The sequence below is a fragment of the Hyla sarda genome, chromosome 8 (assembly GCF_029499605.1).
Source record: "Hyla sarda isolate aHylSar1 chromosome 8, aHylSar1.hap1, whole genome shotgun sequence".
Lineage (NCBI taxonomy): Eukaryota > Metazoa > Chordata > Amphibia > Anura > Hylidae > Hyla > Hyla sarda.
This window is the reverse complement of record NC_079196.1, coordinates 68398253-68419454: the sequence shown is the minus strand read 5'-3', so window position 1 is coordinate 68419454 and position 21202 is coordinate 68398253. Positions and strand designations below refer to the sequence as shown.

Sequence of the window (21202 nt, the reverse complement as noted above, 5' to 3'; positions counted from 1 at the left end):
GTGCCACAGCATTTTCCTTGGAACTACGTATGCAGAATCCTGGACACGGACCCTAGCTGGAGGCACCTACTCACGCTTGGAACTATATATATATATATATATATATATATATATATATATATATATATACACACAAATCAAAAAATATGTTGCAGTCTCTTGTAATACCTTTTTTATTGGACTAACAGAATTTTGTAGAGACAAGCTTTCAGGATTCTGCCCTTTATCAAGTCCAATAGACAAGGACTAATGATCAAAGGACTTTATAAATTATCAGGGAGGAATCCCGAAAGTTTGTCTCTACAAAATTCTGTTAGTGCAATAAAAAAGGTATTACAATCTGCATCACTGGACTAATACGGCTACTCACATTTACTATACAGATATACACATACCTGAAGATGGTTTAGAACCCTGTGATGTCACACATGCTTGGGATGATGTCACCGTAAGCTGTACAAGGAGGTGCGCGCCGGCTGCAGTCTCTTCAGTGTGTTTTGCATTCACAACCTGTGGTGCAAAGTGTTTGTTAGAGAGTTTCTATTTGCGATAGAGAATTCAAGATTTTGACCGTTCCTTGTCTGAAGAGAGAACCACAAGGTAAGTCTCAGCCTCTTCTATTCATACATACACAGGGCTTTTTGTTTGACAGTTTTTTTTTTATTGTTGTTGCTTTTTTTTTTAGCAAAAAAAAACAAGAAATTAATTTCCGAAAGAAATAACAAAAGTTATATTCCTCATAGCATTGTGACAATACTTGGCTTAGGCATTAAACATAATAAAACGCACAGATAGTATCATGACCAGAGCTTTTTCTTGCAAAACTGCTAAAATGCAATTATGCCCAAAAAAGCCCCCAAGAAAAAGAGTCCTAATTCATGAAGTTCTAAAAGATATAAGTCTATGAGAAAGATTTGGTGGTGTAGTAAAAGAATGACAGAAAGATTAGGGCAGAAATATAATAGTATATCATAGAATTCTGTGTGTACTAACAATAGAAATACTCTGGGTACTCCGAAAGGGAACATTTTCAAATCAACTAGTGGCAGAAACTCATATAGGGGATGGATAAATCCCAATGAGGTGGGGTAGGTTCATTATTAGTAAATGTATATAGCAGGATAGCCCAATTGTATCTACAGTATGAAGTTCACATGGCCCAGTGACCATACAGCCAAGCCCTTATAATCCGCCATTACTGGGACAGAGTCAGGGTTATCAGATATTACTATGACCGGAGAGGTTCAGGTTTATCAGATATTACTAGGACCGGACAGGTTCAGGGTTATCAGATATTACTAGGACCGGACAGGTTCAGGATTATCAGATATTACTAGGACCGGACAGGTTCAGTGTTATCAGATATTACTAGGACCGGACAGGTTCAGGGTTATCAGATATTACTAGGATCGGATAGGTTCAGGGTTATCAGATATTACTAGGACCGGACAGGTTCAGGGTTATCAGATATTACTAGGACCGGACAGGTTCAGGGTTATCAGATATTACTAGGACCGGACAGAATCAGGGTTGTCAGATATTACTAGGACCTGACAGGTTCAGGGTTATCAGATATCACTAGGACCTGACAGGTTCAGGGTTATCAGATATTACTAGGACCGGACAGGTTCAGGGTTATCATATAATACAAGGACGGACAGGTTCAGGGTTATCAGATATTACTAGGACCGGACAGGTTCAGGGTTATCAGATATTACTAGGACCGGACAGGTTCAGGGTTATCAGATATTATAGGACCGGGCAGGTTCAGGGTTATCAGATATTACTAGGACCGGACAGGTTCAGGGTTATCAGATATTACTAGGACCGGACAGGTTCAGGGCTATCAGATATTACTAGGACCGGACAGGTTCAGGGTTATCAGACATCAGTAACCTCAGGGAAGACGTCTCCATATAAAACACTTATAGAGAAGCGTCTTCTTCTGAGGCTGCGATGGTCTTAGTGTTATCTTGTGGTTCTGTGCTGGACATTTCTGCTCTGTATGAATGATCTATTGTATAATGACAGGAATGATGACATGTTGTCTAATGTCTTCACTTATCTCTCTCTCTCTAGTGTTTTCAGGCTCTGACCTGTGACCATGGCCTCTCCACAAGACCCATTGCTGAAGGAGGAGGAAGAAGCAATGGAGGACCATAGTGATATGGATGTAGAAAAGGGTGATATCCCTGAGAGGCAGAACCTGCCATCTCTAAGCGTGATGTCCACCGCACGTTCCATCATCACCGTAGTGATCCTCGCCTTTGTTAATTTGCTCATCTATGCAAATCGCTCCAGCGTGGCGGGGGTGCTGCCTTATATACAGAAAGCATATGACACCAATGCTAGTCTGTCCGGCTTATTGAATACATTGTTCATTGGAAGCTACGTGCTGGTCGCACCAATTGCCGGATATTTGGGCGACCACTGTAATAAGAAATATACTGTTTGCGCAGGAGTCATCGTTTGGCTGAGCATGACACTTACCCTGTCATTCATCCCTGACGGGTACTTCCTGCTCTTCCTGCTGACGAGTGGACTGGTTGGAGCCGGAGAGGCGACTTTCTGCACCATTGCCCCCTCCATCATTGCAGACCTTTTTACAAGTGACCAGCGGACCCGCATGCTGAACGTGTTTTACTCCGTCATACCTGTAGGCTGCGGACTAGGATACATCATCGGGCCCAAAGTGACTGATGCAGCAAGGGGCGATTGGCACTGGACATTTCGGGTCACCCCTGGACTGGGCCTCATAGCTGTGCCTTTGATGATTTTGGTCACAAAGGAGCTTCCAAGAACGACTACAAACGGGAAGAAGAACAACAAATCCCAGAAGTTTGCCAAATGGGTGACAGATCTGAAAAAACTATTTAAAAATCGAAGCTTCATGTTAACCACCATGGGATCGACGGCTGTATCCTTCATAGTGGGAGCCATAGGTGTATGGGGTCCGTCATACCTGACCCACGCACGAACACTCCTACAAGAGAAGGACCCTTGCCGCGCTGAACCATGTGACTATCACGACATCCTAATATTTGGTGTGGTTACAGTCGTTTCCGGCATTCTGGGAGTTGTAGCAGGGACGGAGATAAGTAAAAGATATCGCAAATCCAACCCACGGGCGGACCCGCTTGTGTGTGGATGCGCGATGATGCTCTCCGCCCCTTTTCTTCTGTTGGCATTGACTTTTGGCAACATCAGCCTCGTTGCCACCAACATCTTCATCTTCATCGGAGAGACGCTTCTGTCAGTAAATTTCACCCTCATATCTGACATTATACTAAAAGTAGTAACTCCGTGGAGGAGATCTTCAGCCCTGGCCGTGCAGATGACAATCTATCACCTCCTAGGTGACGCCGGCAGCCCGTACCTCATCGGCCTGATATCTGACACCTACGAACGAGGATATGCCAAATCCCCTCTTCTGAAATACCGCAGCCTGGAGTATGCCCTCATGACCTGCACCATAATGGCAGTCATCGGAGGGGCCTTCTTCATGGCCACGGCCCTATATATAGAGAGGGATGAAAAAGAAGCAGAGATGGAATCAGAACCTCCGTCATCCTCCTCCTCCTCACTGCTTCCTGCCGATGAGGACCGCGCTTCAGACTGAGAAAAAGTCATTGCTTACCTTTATCTCGTTTACTTCATTAAAAAAAAATTAAGAAAAAAATAACTGCATTTGTTGTATGTTCCACTTTACCCCTTATTCTCTACGGCTAGCAGGTCTTTATTTCCTTGCCCCATTCAAACAGGGAAACTCAGGACATCTGTGCAGAATTTCTAGCAGCACTAAGACCGCACGGACTGCATTGCCATCCCCATAGATGGCAATGCATTTCTGGGTGGATCTTTTGGGAGATCTGCCCAGAAACGCATTGACGTCTATGGGGATGGCAATGCAGTCCGTGCGGTCCTAGTGCCGCCGGCTTGGTCTCCGGCAGAAATTCTGCCCAGAAATTCCATAGTGTGAACCCAAACTTAGGGTCTATTCACACTGCAGAATTTCTGCTTACAGAATTCCATCTCAAATTGAAGCCCATAGATTTCTATAGGATCCCACACTCCCATTCACACTTCTGAATTTCTGCTTGCGGAATTCCGCTAGTGGAAATTCTGCAGTGTAAATAGCCCCTAAAAAGTTCCAGCAGTCAGACCCATAATGATCAGACCCTTCTCACCAATCCTGTGGAAAGGTAATAAGTTGTCATGGCAAAACTCCCTTAAAGGGGTACTCTGGTGTAAAAACATTTTTTTTTTTAAATCAACTGGTGCCAGAAAGTTAGACAGATTTGTAAATTACTTCTATTTAAAAATCTTAATCCTTCCTGTATTTATCAGCTGCTGTATACTACAGAGGAAGTTCTTTTCTTTTTGAATTTCTTTTCTGTCTGACCACAGTGCTCTCTGCTGACACCTCTCTGTCCATGCCAGGAACTGTCCAGAGCAGGAACAAATCCCCATAGCAAACATATCCTTCTCTGGACAGTTCCTGACATGGACATGACATGGAGGTGTCAGCAGAGAGCACAATTGTCAGACAAAATAACTTCCTGTGGAGCATACAGCAGCTGATAAGTACTGGAAAAATTAAGATATTTAAATAGAAGTAATTTACAAATCTGTTTAACTTTCTGGCACCAGTTGATTAAAAAATATATATATATTCAACTGGAGTACTTTTAATGTGCATTTTAACCAAATATCTGGAAATGCACTTTAAGAAAGTAACTTTTGTACTAAAAGGTTTGACACAAAAAAAAACATAAAAACAAAGACAGACATTTATCAAGCGATTTAGTTAAATTTTTTATTAAAATTAAAATTTTATTAAAAATGTCGATTTTTCGTGCGACATTTTGACTGGAAAGCGAGAAAAGCAAGATTTCCAAGACTTAACTACGTAGTAATAATTTTAAAATGGACTATGGGTAGTCTGGTATTCATTAGTCGCAACTGCGCAAAAAAAAGTCGCAACAAGGTTAAAAATTGACTAAATTTACTCCAGCTCAAACATGGAGCAGAAAAAGCTACTACCAAAGTAAAAAAAAGAAAAAATTGCTTACGTGAAAGAAAACTAGTTGATAAATAAGTCACACATGAGCAAAAATAAAGGTAATGAAAAAATTACTAAAATAAGGAATACATAAGCAAACATTGATAAATGTCCCCTCAAAAAGTATAGAAACCTAAAACTTTCTAAAAGTGATTATTAAGCTATAGATTAATACATTATGGCAATAACAGGAGGATGATAAAATGTCTCTAATGTATTCCAAACGGGCGTAAAAACTATCTCTATGGAGCTGATCTGAAACAAAAGCACAATATTACAGGGAAGACTTGTATTTCCTTTTTTTAATCTTGGTGACTGCACTTGAGTTCACAATGTAATAACCAGTAAAGTGTTTCAGTGCTGTGTTTTTTTTCAGTTTAATAACTTCTACATGAAGGGCAAATATTTCAGTGATATACCAAAATATCCTCCATGAATACAAATGCTTCATATTATCAGGAAACAAATGGATGACAGAATGTTGCGAGATAAAAATGTAATTATATACTGATAACAGTCATTATCATAACTCATAGTTCATGGCGGACAAATGCTCTTATAGTACATAAGTGTCATTCTCAGGCAATCGCTTTTATTTTCTTGTAACATATTGTAATATAACTTAATACAGCTAGCAATCCCCTGAAACAAGCAAGGCACGGAGCGTAATGTGTAAATCACCTGCTGTGATGGGAAGGCATTAGAAGATAGTGTAAGCCGTGAACAATTTAGTGAAGTTTTAGATGAAGATTCATCAATTGAAAGTTTTGCTTGTGCTGAAATCATCTTCTCAAGTACGGGGAAAAAATTGAGTTTTTCATTTTTATATTTTTAAGGAAGAACTCCATTATAACGTGATTATTTTCTCCAGACAAAGACTCTGCAGGCATATAGAAAAGTTCCCCCTAGGCTATGAGAACTATGAAGTTTATGATTGAGTTATTGAACTTTAAAAGTTGTCTCTTGCACAGAAACCTAATAACAGGTCTGCAAGACAATTATGAGAATGTGAAATTCCCCCCAGCCCTTTGTGTTGCTGTCTGTTCCCACTTATGTTTTATTATTGTTCTGTTCACTATTAAAAAAAAGGCACATGTAAAAAAACAAACTGATTTGTAAATTACTTCTATTAAATGATCTTAATCCTTCCGGTACTTATCAGCTGCTGTATGCTCCAGAGGAAGTTATTTTCTTTTTGAATTTATTTTCTGTCTTACCACAGTCCTCTTTGCTGACACCTCTGTCCATGTCAGGAACTGTCCAGTAGACAGGGATGGCTTCGAGGAGGGACCCGGCTCAAACGGCGCTGACCGACCACGACAAGGTATGGAGGATAAAAGAGGATTTTATTGACCAAGATGCAACGCGTTTCACTGCGCTTGCACACCTTCCTCAGGCATCAATGCTTGTGCAGCTTCCTCAGGCATCAGTGCCTGAGGAAGCTGCGAAAGCGCAGTGAAACGTGTTGCATCTTGGTCAATAATCCTCTTTTATCCTCCATACCTTGTTGTGGTTAGTCAGCGCCGTTTGAGCCGGATCCCTCCTCGAAGCCATCCCTGTCTATTGTATATACCAGTGACCGGAGGGCAGCAGACGACCTATTATTTGTATGCTATCATCATTGTTGTGTATAAAGCTATACAACCACCCAGGGTGAGCAGTCATTCGTTTGTTACCTCACACTGGGGCTGAAGAATATTACGCTATGGAGCACTTGTTTTTCTACTTCAGGAACTGTCCAGAGCAGGAGAGGTTTGCTATGGGGATTTGCTCCTGCTCTGGACAGTTCCTCTGGACAGAGGTGTCAGCAGAGAGCACTGTGGTCAGACAAAAAAAAAATCAAAAAGAAAAGAACTTCCTCTGGAGCATACAGCAGCTGATAAGTACTGGAAGGATTACGATTTTTGAATAGAAGTAATTTACAAATCCGTTTTAACTTTTTTGCATCAGTTGACTATGAAAAATAGTTTTCCACAGGAATGGCCCTTTAATTTTTGTGTGCTTTTGAGTAAACACAGGTGTATATAGAGTCCAGGCATGATGACGTTCAGCATTTAGTATGCACCTTACAGTGTATATGACAACCTGAGTTGAGTTGCCTCATCAGGAATCTGATGGCAGACAATTATTGTTTCCTCCTTCTGCCATGTCCAGATAGTATAGCATTTGTTCCTTTAAATGCTCACATTCATTAAAACTAATTTTTGCTATTGCACTCCTTATGGTAAATAAAAAAGATTTCTAATATACTTTGGTTAAAAAAAAAAGAAGTTTTCTATGTTTTATTTGTGCTTAAAAAAGCTCAAGAGCACATTTTCCCCCGTGTCATGCACAGACTTAGGACCAAGGTCCAAACACAGAAAATGCAGCCTGCAGTGCTGAGGGGGGGGGGGGGTGTCCAACCAACAGCATATGGTAGTTAAGTGTGAGAGGAGCTATGATTGGATGATGCTGGACAACCCCCCCCCCACCCCCCCCCCCCCCCCCCCCAGAACTCCAGGCTGCACTTGCTGTGTTTGGACCTTGGTCCTAAGTCTGTGTATGAGATGGGGGAAATTGTGCTCTTGAGCTTTTTTAACCACAAATAAAACATAGAAAACTTCATTTTTTTTAAACAAAGTATATTAGAAATATTTTTTATTTACCATAAGGAGTGCAATAGCAAAAATTTATTTTAATGAGAGTCACCCTTTAACTTTGAAATTATGAAGTGTGCTCTCATTTCTACTTTTAGAATCATTCAGTGCCTTTGCTACTTTTTTCCCTTTCCTTGTTTGGACCACGCTGTTGACTTATTTCTAATATGCCATCAAATGTCACAGTCAACAAATCCCTAGTATTTGATGTGTTTTATTTCAAGCACATCTGATGCAACTAATAAAGTCCATAATGCTTGAGACAACATCTGATCAGCACTTATGAGGAATTCTACTGTATTTAGGGGGTTGAATAATTCAGAAATTTCCTTTTAAAAGTGCATTTTTGCATTGAATAGAGAAAACTTTTTTTGCTTGAGTTGTGTTGAGCTATTTAAATTGATGTTGTCCGTTTCACCTCTTCGGTTGCTTCTTCTGACCAGATGTGACAGGTGTGAAACAGCTGTAACCATACTCATTTCCATTTGTCTAGTGTTCCCGCTGTGCCTTAATTGTATGCACAAAAAATAAAGAAACTACTCCACGATATGAATCAACATAAAAGTGAGCGCCTTCCTCTTTCTTTTGATTTTGTTTCATGACTGTCTTCATATTTCTTATGGGAATAGAGCACCACAGAGCACTTTCTAGTGGAGTCTGCAGAAGTCCACGAGGTTATACAGAGTTTCAGCTATTGAAGTGTGAAAGGGTGATAATGATACGACAGTGCCAACTGCTTTTTCTATTATCTCGATTTTGCAAATAAACCTATTTTGCAGTAGAGGGTGTATCATTTTGACTACAATGCAATAGTATCCCTATGTACCATAGGCTTGCAACTTACATTGTATGCCTTCTGTTCAGACAGGAAGTGCTGTGGATCGCTACTTAACACTGTTGAGGTCAGACAGTATGCAGAAATCTTTATATATCAATGACTACTGTCCTACCCATCACTGTACTGTGATAACTCTTCCCTCTCCCTCACTCTGCCTACAGCTTTTGCAAAACTACAACTCCCAGCATGCCCAGACATCCTTAGACTGTCCAGGCATGCTTGGAATTGTAGTTTTGCAACAGCTGGAGGCACATGTTTGGTAAAACGGTGTGTTACAGCAGTGTTGCTGCAAGCTGTGTTCCTCCTGCAGCCTTTCAATCAGCCATCTTGTGTCCATGACCCTTGGACACACTAATGCTGCTGTGGGACTCATCAGTGTCCCAAGAGATATGTGGACCCCTAGTAGGGGGATTTTCAAAGGCAGTTTTCTTCGTTAAAATGTGGATTTTTTTTTAAAGACGTATATTACAAAAACTATTGTTTTGCCAAGATGTACAACATACAAAAAGTGCCCTGTCGTTAACAAAAACTTTTTATATAATGTAGATAATACCATTATATGTATAATTGTAATCTACATTGGTTAAAAAATGTGTATATTTTTGTCCCTACAGCTATTGCCTGTGAGTCTCTGTGAGGAGTTCAAATGTAGTGGGTGGACTGTGGAAGTGTGGGTGGACAAGCAGGGCTCTGTGCATTGAGGACAATCAGGGCTCTGTGCACTGAGGACAAGCAGAGCTCTGAACAGTGAGGACAAGCAGGGCTCTGTGGACTGAGGACAAGCAGGGCTCCGTACACTGGGGACAAGCAGGGCTCTGTGCAGTGAGGACAAGCAGGGCTCTGTACACCGAGAACAAGCAGAGCTCTGTACAGTGAGGACATGCAGAGCTCTATACACTGAGGGCAAGCAGAGCTCTGTACACTGAGAACAAGCAGGGCTCTGTGCAGTGAGGACAAGCAGTGCTCTGTGCAGTGAGGACAAGCAGGGCTCTGTGCAGTGAGGACAAGCAGGGCCCTGTGCAGTGAGGACAAGCAAGGCCCTGTGCAGTGAGGACAAGCAGGGGTCTGTACACTGAGGATAAGCAGAGCTTTGTACACTGAGGACAAGCAGGGCTCTGTGCAGTGAGGACAAGCAGGGCTCTGTACACTGAGGACAAGCAGAGCTCTGTACAGTGAGGACATGCAGGGCTCTGTACACTGAGGGCAAGCAGAGCTCTGTACACTGAGAACAAGCAGGGCTCTGTGAAGTGAGGACAAGCAGTGCTCTGTGCAGTGAGGACAAGCAAGGCCCTGTGCAGTGAGGACAAGCAGGGCTCTGTACACTGAGGATAAGCAGAGCTTTGTACACTGAGAACAAGCAGGGCTCTGTGCAGTGAGGACAAGCAGAGCTCTGTACATGGGGCAAGTAGGTCTCTGTGCAGTGAGGACAAGCAGAGCTCTGTACACGGAGGACAAGCAAAGCTCTGTACAGTGAGGACAAGCAGAGCTCTGTGCACTGAGAACAAGCAAGGCTCTGTACACTGAGGGCAAGCAGAGCTCTTGCCTGTGAGTCTCTGTGAGGAGTTCAAATGTAGTGGGTGGACTGTGGAAGTGTGGGTGGACAAGCAGGGCTCTGTGCAGTGAGGACAAGCAGGGCTCTGTACACGGGACAAGTAGGTCTCTGTGCAGTGAGGACAAGCAGAGCTCTGTACACTGAGGACAAGCAAAGCTCTGTACAGTGAGGACAAGCAGAGCTCTGTGCACTGAGGACAAGCAAGGCTCTGTACACTGAGGGCAAGCAGAGCTCTGTACACTGAGAACAAGCAGGGCTCTGTGTAGTGATGACAAGCAGGGCTCTGTACACTGAGGACAAGCAGAGGTCTGTACAGTGAGGACAAGCAGGGCTCTGTGCAGTGAGGACAAGCTGGGCTCTGTGCAGTGAGGACAACCAGGGCTCTGTACACTGAGGACAAGCAGGGCTCTGTGCAGTGAGGACAAGCAGGTCTCTGTACACTGAGGACAAGCAGAGCTCTGTACAGTGAGGACAAGCAGGGCTCTGTACACTGAGGACAAGCAGGCCTCTGTACAGTGAGGACGAGCAGGGCTCTGTACACTGATGACAAGCAGGGCTCTGTACAGTGAGGACAAGCAGGGCTCTGTGCAGTGAGGGCAAGCAGGGCTCTGTGCATTGAGGACAAGCAGGGCTCTGTACACTGAGGACAAGCAGGGCACTGTACACTGAGGACAAGCAGGGCTCTTTGCAGTGAGGACAAGCCGGGCTCTGTGCAGTGAGGACAAGCGGGGCTCTGTACATTGAGGACAAGTGGGGCTCTGTACACTGAGGACAAGCAGGGCTCTGTATACTGAGGACAAGCAGGGCTCTGTGCAGTGAGGACACGTAGGGCTCTGTGCAATGAGGACAATCAGGGTTCTATGCACTGAGGACGAGCAGGACCCTGTACACTGAGGACAATCAGGGCTCTGAACATTGAGGACAAGCAGGGCTCTGGACACTGAGGACAAGAAAGGTTTTGTACACTGAGGACAGGCAGAGCTCTGTGCAGTGAGGACAAGCACGGCTCTGTACACTGAGGACATGCAGGCAGAGGCGTACCTATAGAGGTCGCAGGGGTCGCAACGAGACCGGGCCTCAAAGCCTGGGGGGGCCCCCCTGCCACTATACTTTGTTACACCTCTAGGCCACTATACTAGGCCAGAACCCCACGCACTGCTCCAGGGCCCAGGCCCGCCGCTCCAAGGACTTTTTAAAAATTATCTGTAAACGGCACGGGCTCTTAAAAAATAATTTTTGGGTTGTACGGACAAGCCAGGGGCTCATGGGAGTAGACGTGCACGGTGTAGGCATGCACCTCTGACCCCATGTTGCAGTGGGAGTGACACGAGCAGCAGAAGGTAAGGAGACCGAGGATCAGGTGCTGGGGGTTGTGTAATATTAATGAACAGGAGAACGAGGACGGGGTCCGGGGGCTTTGAGGCAATGATGATGAGGAGGGTGGTTACGATGATGATGAGGAGGAGGAGGAGGGGGGTGCACAGAAGAGGAGACTGAGGATGGGGTGTGGGGAGGCACTGCAATGATGATGATGAGGGAGGTGCTGGGAGGGGGTTGCGATGATGAGGAGACTGAGGATGGGGTGTGGGGGTGTGTGCAATGATGATGATGAGAAGAGCCAGGATGGGGTGTGGGGAGGCAATGATGATGAGGGGGTGTGCGGGGGATGAGGGGGGTGCAATAATGATAAGGAGAATGAGGATGGGTTGCAGGGGGTGCGTTGATGAGGAGACCGAGGACGGGGGAGAGGGTATAACATGGAGTGCGGGGGGTGAAGAGCCAAGGATGATTGGGTGCGAGGGTTCATGGTTGTGTGGGGTGATGATGAGACTCAGGGTGGGGTGTATGGGCTGATGAGGATACCGAGGATGGGGTGGAGGGGAGGGGGCATTGGGATGATAAGCTGACCAAGCATGGGGTGGGGGGGTTGAGAAGACAGAGGATGGGGTGAGGGGTATGCGGTGTATGGCAGTATTATATTCAGGGGCTACCTTGTGTGGCAGTATTAAATTCAGAGGGTACAGTGTGTGGCAGTATTATATTCAGGGGGTACAATGTGTGGCAGCATTAGGTTCAGGGGGTTAAGTATATGGCAGTATTATATTCAGGTGGGTACAGTGTGTGGCAGTATTATATTCAGGGGGTATGGTGTGTGGCAATAATATATTTAGTGGGTACAGTGTGTGGCAGTATTATTTTCGGGGGGTACAGTGTATGGCAGTATTATTAAATCAAGTAATCTAGGCATGAACAAAATACACAAAAGGAGCGATAGCATGCACTCACCGCTAGGTTGGTATCTATGCGTCCGGAGGTCCGGGGCACCAGGAGGACATAGGGCTGGATGCCTCTGAACGCTTTGCATCCAGCCCGATGTCCTCCCGTTGCCCCGGACCTCCGGACGCATAGATACCAACCTAGTGGTGAGTGCATGCTATCGCTCCTTTTGTATATTTTGTTGATACTTTAGCTTTCTGTTGCGTGCACCCCGCATGTATCAAGCTGCATACAGGATTACTAGCCTCTTCTACCCAAGCATCGTTCCTATAGTAGTGACATATCTGTGGTGCTCTCCCCTTCATTCTTTTGCTCTGTTGTGTATAATCTAGGTATGGATTTAACATTAAATGAAGACAAAATGAAACAACAACAATTAGACAGGACCCCGAGCAACATTCCTCCGAAGCAAGAAGTCTGTGTAGCACCTAGTCCTCGTTTTTCATTTTCCTTCGCCTTTAGCCCAATTGCCCAACAAATAAAGAAATCTGTACGCGACAATTGGTTTCTGCTGTAGGACCAGCAACGTTGTGTATGCTATCTTCTGTCCGTGCAGACGTATATACTAGTGTTGAGCGGCATAGGCCATATTCGAATTCGCGAATATTCGCGAATATATGGACGAATATTTGTCATATATTCGCGAATATTCGCATATTCGTCATATCCTCGTTTTATTTTCGCATATGCGAAAATTCGCGTACGCGAAAATTTACAGATATGAAAATTACCATATACAAAATTAGCGCACGCGAAATTTCGCATATACGAAAATTCACATATGCTAATTTTCGCATATGCAAATTTTCGCACGCCAGTCTCACACAGTAGTATTAGATCCTTCTTTACACCACACAAGCTGGAAGCAGAGAGGGATGATCACTGTGATGTGTACTGTGAAGAAAAAAAAAAAAAAAAAAAACGAATATTCGTAATTACGAATATATAGCGCTATATTCGCGAAATTCGCGAATTCACGAATATGCGATATTCGCGAATAATATTCGAATTGCGAATATTCGCGAGCAACACTAGTATATACATAGGATGTACCATTAAACCTGTTAATGTCAGGTTTAAATAACATATTCGCTCTATTGTCACCAAAAAATGTTCACCGAGATTGATTGCGCATATGGTTGAAGAACACAGCGGAAATACGAAGTTACTAAAGTTTCTGGTATTAGAAAAAGTTACTGCCATTACAGGGATAGTCAAAGATTACTCCTTCAACATGAAGCGCAGTGGATCATTCAGACCAATGCAGAGGGAAACCTCGGTCTGAATGATCGCCTTGATATGAGCGTCTTCATTTGAACAATTTTGGAGCGTTCTTCCCTGTCTATCCTATGTATGGCAGTTTATTTCTAAAATGGATGTGCTATAAATAGATTTATTTTGATGTTTTCTAATTCTTTCAGCTTTTTATGTTTTGCACGAGCACTATTAATTAAAGGGTACCTCTCATCAAAAAAAACTTTTGATATATTATAGATTAATGTATGCAGAATAACTTCACAATTGCATGTTATTAAAAAATATGCTTCTTTCTATTTAATTTTCCACTTTGAAGAAATGACCACTAGGGGTCTCCCTACCGGTCCTGGCAGCAAGCATTTCAGACTCATGCTGGAGTCCTAAACACTACGAGCTGCCAGTCTGCTTTGTTCACAAAGGAGAACACTCAGAGCTGCCAGCCTGCTTTGTTCACAGCCTGTTTGGCTGTGAACAAAGCAGGCTGGCAGCTCTGAGTGTTTAGGACTCAAGCATGAGTCTGAAATGCTTGCTGACAGGACTGATCGGGAAAAATACAATAGAAAGAAGCATATTTTTCATTAACATGCTATTGGAAAGTTATTCAACATTCATTAATCTAAAATATATCAAAAGTTAATTTGATGAGAGGTACCCTTTAACCTGTTCAATGGAAACTGCTTGCTTTGTTATTCAAATGTGAATTTGGATTGTAAGTGTGGAACGCCCTTACCTATTGACGTAGGTGTGCAGGAAGTATTAACCTGACCCTTAACGCACAGGTAGGCGTGACTTGAGGAAGTGCCGGGATCGGCACAAAATAGCTATCGTGACCACACGCTTTCTCCTGGAAACATGTAAACATGTGTTTCACCGCACCTTCATAGAATAAAGAAACCAGCGACTGATACACGAGACATGAGTGCCCCCATGTCTTTCTTGAACTTATTCACATTGAGATTGCCTTTTCTCTAATCGTCTGGGGCACCTGCGGGGTCGGTTTGGCATAATTGACTTCCAGCTGCTGCATTAACCGTGGAATTTCTCAACACGTATACACTTGCTTATACCAGTGCCAGCATCTATATTTCCCTTTAGGAATATATTTAGAGGGTACAGTGCGTGGCAGTATTATATTCGGGGGGTACAGTGTATGGCAGTATTATATTAAGGGGGTACAGTATGTGACAATAATATATTTAGAGGGTACAGTGTGTGGCAGTATTATATTCATGGGGTACAGGTTGTGGCAGTATTATATTCAGGAGGTAAAGTGTGTTGCAATAATATATTTAGACTGTACAGTTGTAGGCAGTATTATATTCAGGGGGTACAGTGTGTTGCAATAATATATTTAGAGAGTACAGTGCGTGGCGGTATTATATTCAAGTGTTACAGTATTTGGCTGAATTATAATGTGTTATAATGAATATTGTGTTTATACAGAGGATGAGGATCTGCTGACAAATTAAAGAACCAATGATGTTCTGGTGTCAGACTCTGCAGAGAAGATGTACATTAGCTGGAAGATGTCCTGGTGTCTGGACCAGATGGGGAAGAAAAGGAAAGACAACAGAGAAGACATCACTTAGGTCAGTGATATTATGTTTTCTCCTGACTGTCCCATCAGAGCTGGAGTCACTTGTAAGTTCTGCAGTGATGATGGATGACACTGTAACCAAATCTGAGGCTCTTCAGACTGCAACAGCTGGAGAGCCACTTGCGCCGAGGTGATTGGTGGGGGTCCCAGCAGTCTGACCCCCACCATAAAAATGGGCTGCTTATTTTAACCCCTTAAGGACCAGGTGCATTTTGGCCTTAAGGTCCAGACCAATTTTATTTTTGCATTTTTGTTTTTTCCTCCTCGCCTCCTAAAAATCATAACTCTTTTATATTTCCATCCACAGACCCCTATTAGGGCTTGTGTTTTGCATCACCAATTGTACTTTGTAATTAAATCACTTATTTTACCATAAAATGTATGGCGCAAAATGTATGGCATGGGAAAATTGAAAAGAAAACCGCGATTTAGCAAATTTTGGAAGGTTTTGTTTTCACGTTGTACACTTTCCGTAAAAATTACATGTTTTCTTTATTCTGTGGGTCAATGCGATTAAAATGATACCCATGTTATATGCTTTTCTATAATTGTACCGCTTAAATAAAAACTCAAATCATTTCAACAAAATTAGTATTAAAATTTGCCCTATTTTGAACACCTATAACTTTCTAATTTTTCTGTATATGGGGATTTATGAAAGCTCATTTTTTGTGCAATGATCTGTAGTTTTTATCAGTACCACTTTTGCTTAGGTTTTACTTTTTATAAATTTTTATACATTTTTTTTAAATAAAATGTGACCAAAAAGCAGCAATTTTGGACTTTTTTTAATGTTTTTACGTTTATGCTGTTCACCGTACGGTATAATTAACAATATATTTTAATAGTTCAGACTTTTACGCACGCGGCGATACCAAATATGTGTATAAATTATTTTTTTATGCTTTTTTGGGGGTAAAATGGGAAAAACAGACGTTTTACTTTTTTTTATTGGGGGAGGGTATTTTTCAAAATTTTTTAACTTTTTTATTAAACTTTAATAGTCCCCATAGGGACTATTTATAGCAATCATTTGATTGCTAATACTGTTCTGTGTTATGCTGATCAGTGTTATTGGTGATCTTCTGCTCTGGTTTGCTCGATCTCAGACCAGAGCAGAAGACCCCGGGAGACAGCTGGAGCCAAGTGAGGGGACCTCCGCCTACCATGCTGGATGACCAGATCACTGCGGCAGCGCTGCGAGCAATCCGATCATCCATTCAAAGTACCACACTGTGACAGATGCTTTGATCTGTATTGATCATGGCATCTGAGGGGTTAATGGCGGACATCTGCGTGATCACGGATGTCCACCATTACAGGCGGGTCCCTGGCTGCTGATAGCAGCCGGGACCAGCCGCGCATGACGCGAGTACCAGTCCTGTGCTCGCAGTCATGGCGGCGCGTAAATGTACGTCATGGTGCGTTAAGTACCATGGCACCATGACGTACATTTACGTCCATTGTCGTTAAGGGGTTAAAAGTAAGTCACTTAAATCACTGTGTATTCACCTGACTGTGTCCCATCAGTGCTGTAGTCACTGATATCTTTGTGCGGCCGAGTAAGGGGGTCGTCGGTGATTGAGGAAGCGGATCATCAGGGGGTAGGGGAGCACAGGACAATTTTTCGCATCAAGGCCCTGTGGTTTCTAGCTACACCCCTGCAAGCAGGGCTCTGTGTGTGAGGCTCTATGACATGCCCTCTGCTCACACATCAGGATGATTGACAAGCCAGAAGCCTGCACAGAGCCCCGCTTGTCCTGCCCACACTTCCTGTATTTGGTCTCCTCATAGAGGCACACAGGCAATAGATGCAGGGACAGCATTTTTTCACCCAAAAATATATATATATATTTAAGCAACGTATATTACAAATATACATATAATGGTGTTATCTACATTATATCAATTTTTTTTGTTGATGACAGGTAAACTAAAAGGGGTACTCTGCTGGAAAAAAAAATTTAATCAACCGGTGCCAGAAAGTTAAACAGATTTGTAAATTACTTTTATTTAAAAATCTTAATCTTTCCAGTACTTTTTAGCTACTGTATGCTCAACAAGAAGTTTTCTTTTTTAATTTATTTTCCGTCTGACCACAGTGCTCTCTATCCATTTTTGAAGCTGCCCATAGTAGGAGCAAATCCCCATAGCAAACATCTCCTGCTATGGACAGTTCCTGACATGGACAGAGGTGTCAGCAGAGAGCACTGTGGTCAGACTAGAAAGGAAATTCAAAAAGAAAAGAACTTCCTGTGGAGCATACAGCAGCTGATAAGTACAGATAAAGGAAGGATAAAGATTTTTAAATAGAAGTAATTTACAAATCTTTTTTAACTTTCCGGCACCAGTTGATTTAAAAGAAAATGTTTTCCAGTGGAGTACCCCTTTAAACACCTTAAGGACATTCCTTTTTGCACTCTTGTTTTTTCCTCCTCACCTTCTAAAAATCATAACATGTTCAATTTTGCACCTACAGACCCATATAAGGGCATGTTTTTTTTGGGTCACCAATTGTACTTTGTAATGACATCACTTATTTTATAACATAATCTGTGGTGAAAAAAAATTATTTGTGGGGTGAAATAAATAAAATAAAATGCCATTTTACAACTTTTTAGGGCTACCGTTTCTACACAGTACACTTTTCGGTAAAAATTACACCTTATCTTAATTCTGTAGGTCCACACGGTTACAAGGATATGTAGGTTTTATTTTATTTTACTTTAAAAAATTATAACTACATGCACCATATTTAGTATCTTTAAAATTGTCATCTTCTGACCCCTATAACTATTTTTTTACATACAGGGCTATATGAGGGCTAATTTGTTGCGCCATGGTCTGTAGTTTTTATTGGTACCATTTTTGTTCTGATGGGACTTTTTGATCGCATTTTATTAATAATTTTCTGGTATATAAAGTGACAAAAAATGCCCTTTTTTGGATTTTGGTATTTTTTACGTGTACGCCATCAACCATGCGGTTTAGCTAACCTTAGATTTTAATAGTTTGGACATTTATGCACGTGGCGGTACCACATATGATTATTTTTATTACATTATTTTATTTAAAAAATGGGAAATGGTGGGTGATTAGGGGAGGGGCTTATTCACATTTATTAACTTTAAAAAAAAATACTTTTAACTTTTTTGTTAGCCCCCATAGGGGGTTATACCATGCAATCTTTTGATTGCATATACTGATCAATGCTATACCATAGCATAGCATTGATCAGTGTTATCAGTGCTCTGCTGCTCCAGCCTGCATGCCAGGCTTGGAGCAATAGAACACCGATCGGATGGTGAGGAGGCAGGTAAGTACCCTCCCGCCTGTCACGATTCGTCTCACAGGTAGTGGATCCTCTGTGTCAGCGAGGGATTGGCGTGGACCGTGCTGGTGGACCGGTTCTAAGAGGCTACTGGTTTTCACCAGAGCCCGCCGCAAAGCGGGATGGTCTTGCTGCGGCAGTAGCAACCAGGTCGTATCCACTAGCAACGGCTCAACCTCGCTGACTGCTGAGAAGGCGTGGGACAGAAGGACTAGGCAGAGGCAAGGTCAGACGTAGCAGAAGGTCGGGGGCAGGCGGCAAGGTTCGTAGTCAAGATGGATAGCAAGGGTTCAGGTAACACAGGCTTTGGACACACTAAACGCTTTCACTGGCACAAGGCAACAAGATCCGGCAAGGGAGTGCAGGGGCAGTGAGCAGATATAGTCTGGGAGCAGGTGGGAGCCAATTAAGCTAATTGGGCCAGGCACCAATCATTGGTGCACTGGCCCTTTAAGTCTCAGAGAGCTGGCGCGCGCGCGCCCTAGAGAGCGGAGCCGCGCGCGCCAGCACATGACAGCAGGGGACCGGGACGGGTAAGTGACCTGGGATGCGATTCGCGAGCGGGCGCGTCCCGCTGTGCGAATCGCATCCCCGACGGCCATGACAGTGCAGCGCTCCCGGTCAGCGGGACTGACCGGGGCGCTGCGGGGAGAGAGACGCCGTGAGCGCTCCGGGGAGGAGCGGGGACCCGGAGCGCTAGGTGTAACACCGCCGTCCTCCCAGATGATCGGGACATTACGATTTCGTCATGATAATCCTGATCAGCTCCGCTGAGCTGCCGGGATTTTTTCACTTTAATTTTAGACACTGCGATCAACTTTGATCACGTCGTCTAAAGGGGTAAATGTGGGCATTGGCCCTGTCGGTGGTGCCTGGCATTAACCCTGGGTCCTGGCTGCTGATTGTTAGAACGTTTTAAATGCCGGTAACAGGACCAGGGCGTACCTGTATGCCCTGCGTCTGTGACAGGTTAAATAGCATTTGTTTTTGTTTTTTTTAATAATATGGCTAATGGGAATTGTGAGTTTGTATTTATTGTCATAAAAATGTTTTTACTGATAAGGTTTTTTTAATCACTTTATAGGCTTAATAGTAGAGCCATCTCATAGATGGCATTCATTACTAAACTGGGGCTTAGCCTGTAAAACGGCTAACTATAACCCCCATTACTACCCCAGTAACTTGGGGTACCAGGTAAAGCTGAGTACCAACAGACCTAGAGCATGAAAAAAAGCCTCTCTTGGATTGGGCGGTAGCAGGCTGGAATTATGTAAGCTAGGTAAGCCAAAAAAATTGTCCTTGCCGCCATGGTAATGCCAGACTGCTTGGTTTGTAGCTGGCTGGTTATGAAATAGGAAAGACCCCACACTTTTTTCAAACAAGTACAATAAGTTTAAAAAAATGCATAGGTCCCCCAAATATTTTATAATCAGCCAACACTACTGAGCCTGTAAAGTGATAAAAAAAAAAAACACACTAGTAAAAAACATTATTAAATTAAAGGGGTATTCCAGGAAAAAACTTTTTTATATATATCAACTGGCTCCAGTAAGTTAAACAGATTTGTAAATTACTTCTATTAAAAAATCTTAATCCTTTCAGTACTTATGAGCTTCTGAAGTTGAGTTGTTCTTTTCTGTCTAAGTGCTCTCTGATGACACGTGTCTCGGAAGCCGCCCAGTTTTGAAGAAAATCCCCATAGCAAACCTATTTTAAACTGGGCAGTTCCCGAGACACATGTCATCAGAGAGCACTTAGACAGAAAAGAACAACTCAACTTCAGAAGCTCATAAGTACTGAAAGGATTAAGATTTTTTAATAGAAGTATTTTACAAATCTGTTTAACTTTCTGGAGCCAGTTGATATATAAAAAAAAGTTTTTTCCTGGATAACCCCTTTAAATAAACCCCCACACCCTTTGTTAGCCATTTTATTTATTTAAAAAAAATTAGGACAAGGGTGAAACACCATTTTAATCTGGCACAAAATTATTGTGGTCAGGAAATGGTAACCATTTTTGTACTGCATCATTCTATATTTATACATATTCATTCAATATTTAACAGTATAAAAATGAGCCAGAAATTTGCATTCATCCAGAATTTCCCTTTATAGAAACACGTGTGTACCAGTCTGAAACAGTAAGCAACAATCCCTATGGGCATAGTAAATGTTGGTTTAGATTTACATTTGCTTTGGAGGCTATATTGGGTGCCATTGTCGCATATTCCATCACAAAGATCAAACAAAACAAAGTGTAGCATGCTGTGCTATGTGCAATGAAAAATTTTACACAAATGTGAACACAGCCATTGATGTGCCACTCTAGGGTTTGTCTCCTGCCATTCTGCAAAGACCAGTGCTGAGAGACTTAAAGGGTACCTCTCATCAAATAAACTTTTGATATATTTTAGATTAATGAATGTTGAATAACTTTCCAATAGCATGTTAATGAAAAATATGCTTCTTTCTATTGTATTTTTCCCGATCAGTCCTGTCAGCAAGCATTTCTGACTCATGCTGGAGTCCTAAACACTCAGAGCTGCCAGCCTGCTTTGTTCACAGCCAAACAGGCTGTGAACAAAGCAGGCTGGCAGCTCTGAGTGTTCTCCTTTGTGAACAAAGCAGACTGGCAGTTCGTAGTGTTTAGGA

The 21202-nt window shown here is 42.7% G+C and overlaps 1 protein-coding gene across 1 annotated transcript; it reads left to right on the top strand.

The window, feature by feature from the left end:
- Positions 1-501: 501 nt before the first annotated feature.
- Positions 502-3629, top strand: LOC130284601 (protein spinster homolog 1-like). Its single transcript, XM_056535079.1, has 2 exons — positions 502-600; positions 2080-3629. The coding sequence occupies exon 2, from the start codon at positions 2105-2107 to the stop codon at positions 3617-3619; it is 1515 nt and encodes a 504-aa protein (XP_056391054.1). The 5' UTR covers positions 502-600; positions 2080-2104; the 3' UTR covers positions 3620-3629.
- The last annotated feature ends 17573 nt before the right edge of the window (positions 3630-21202 follow it).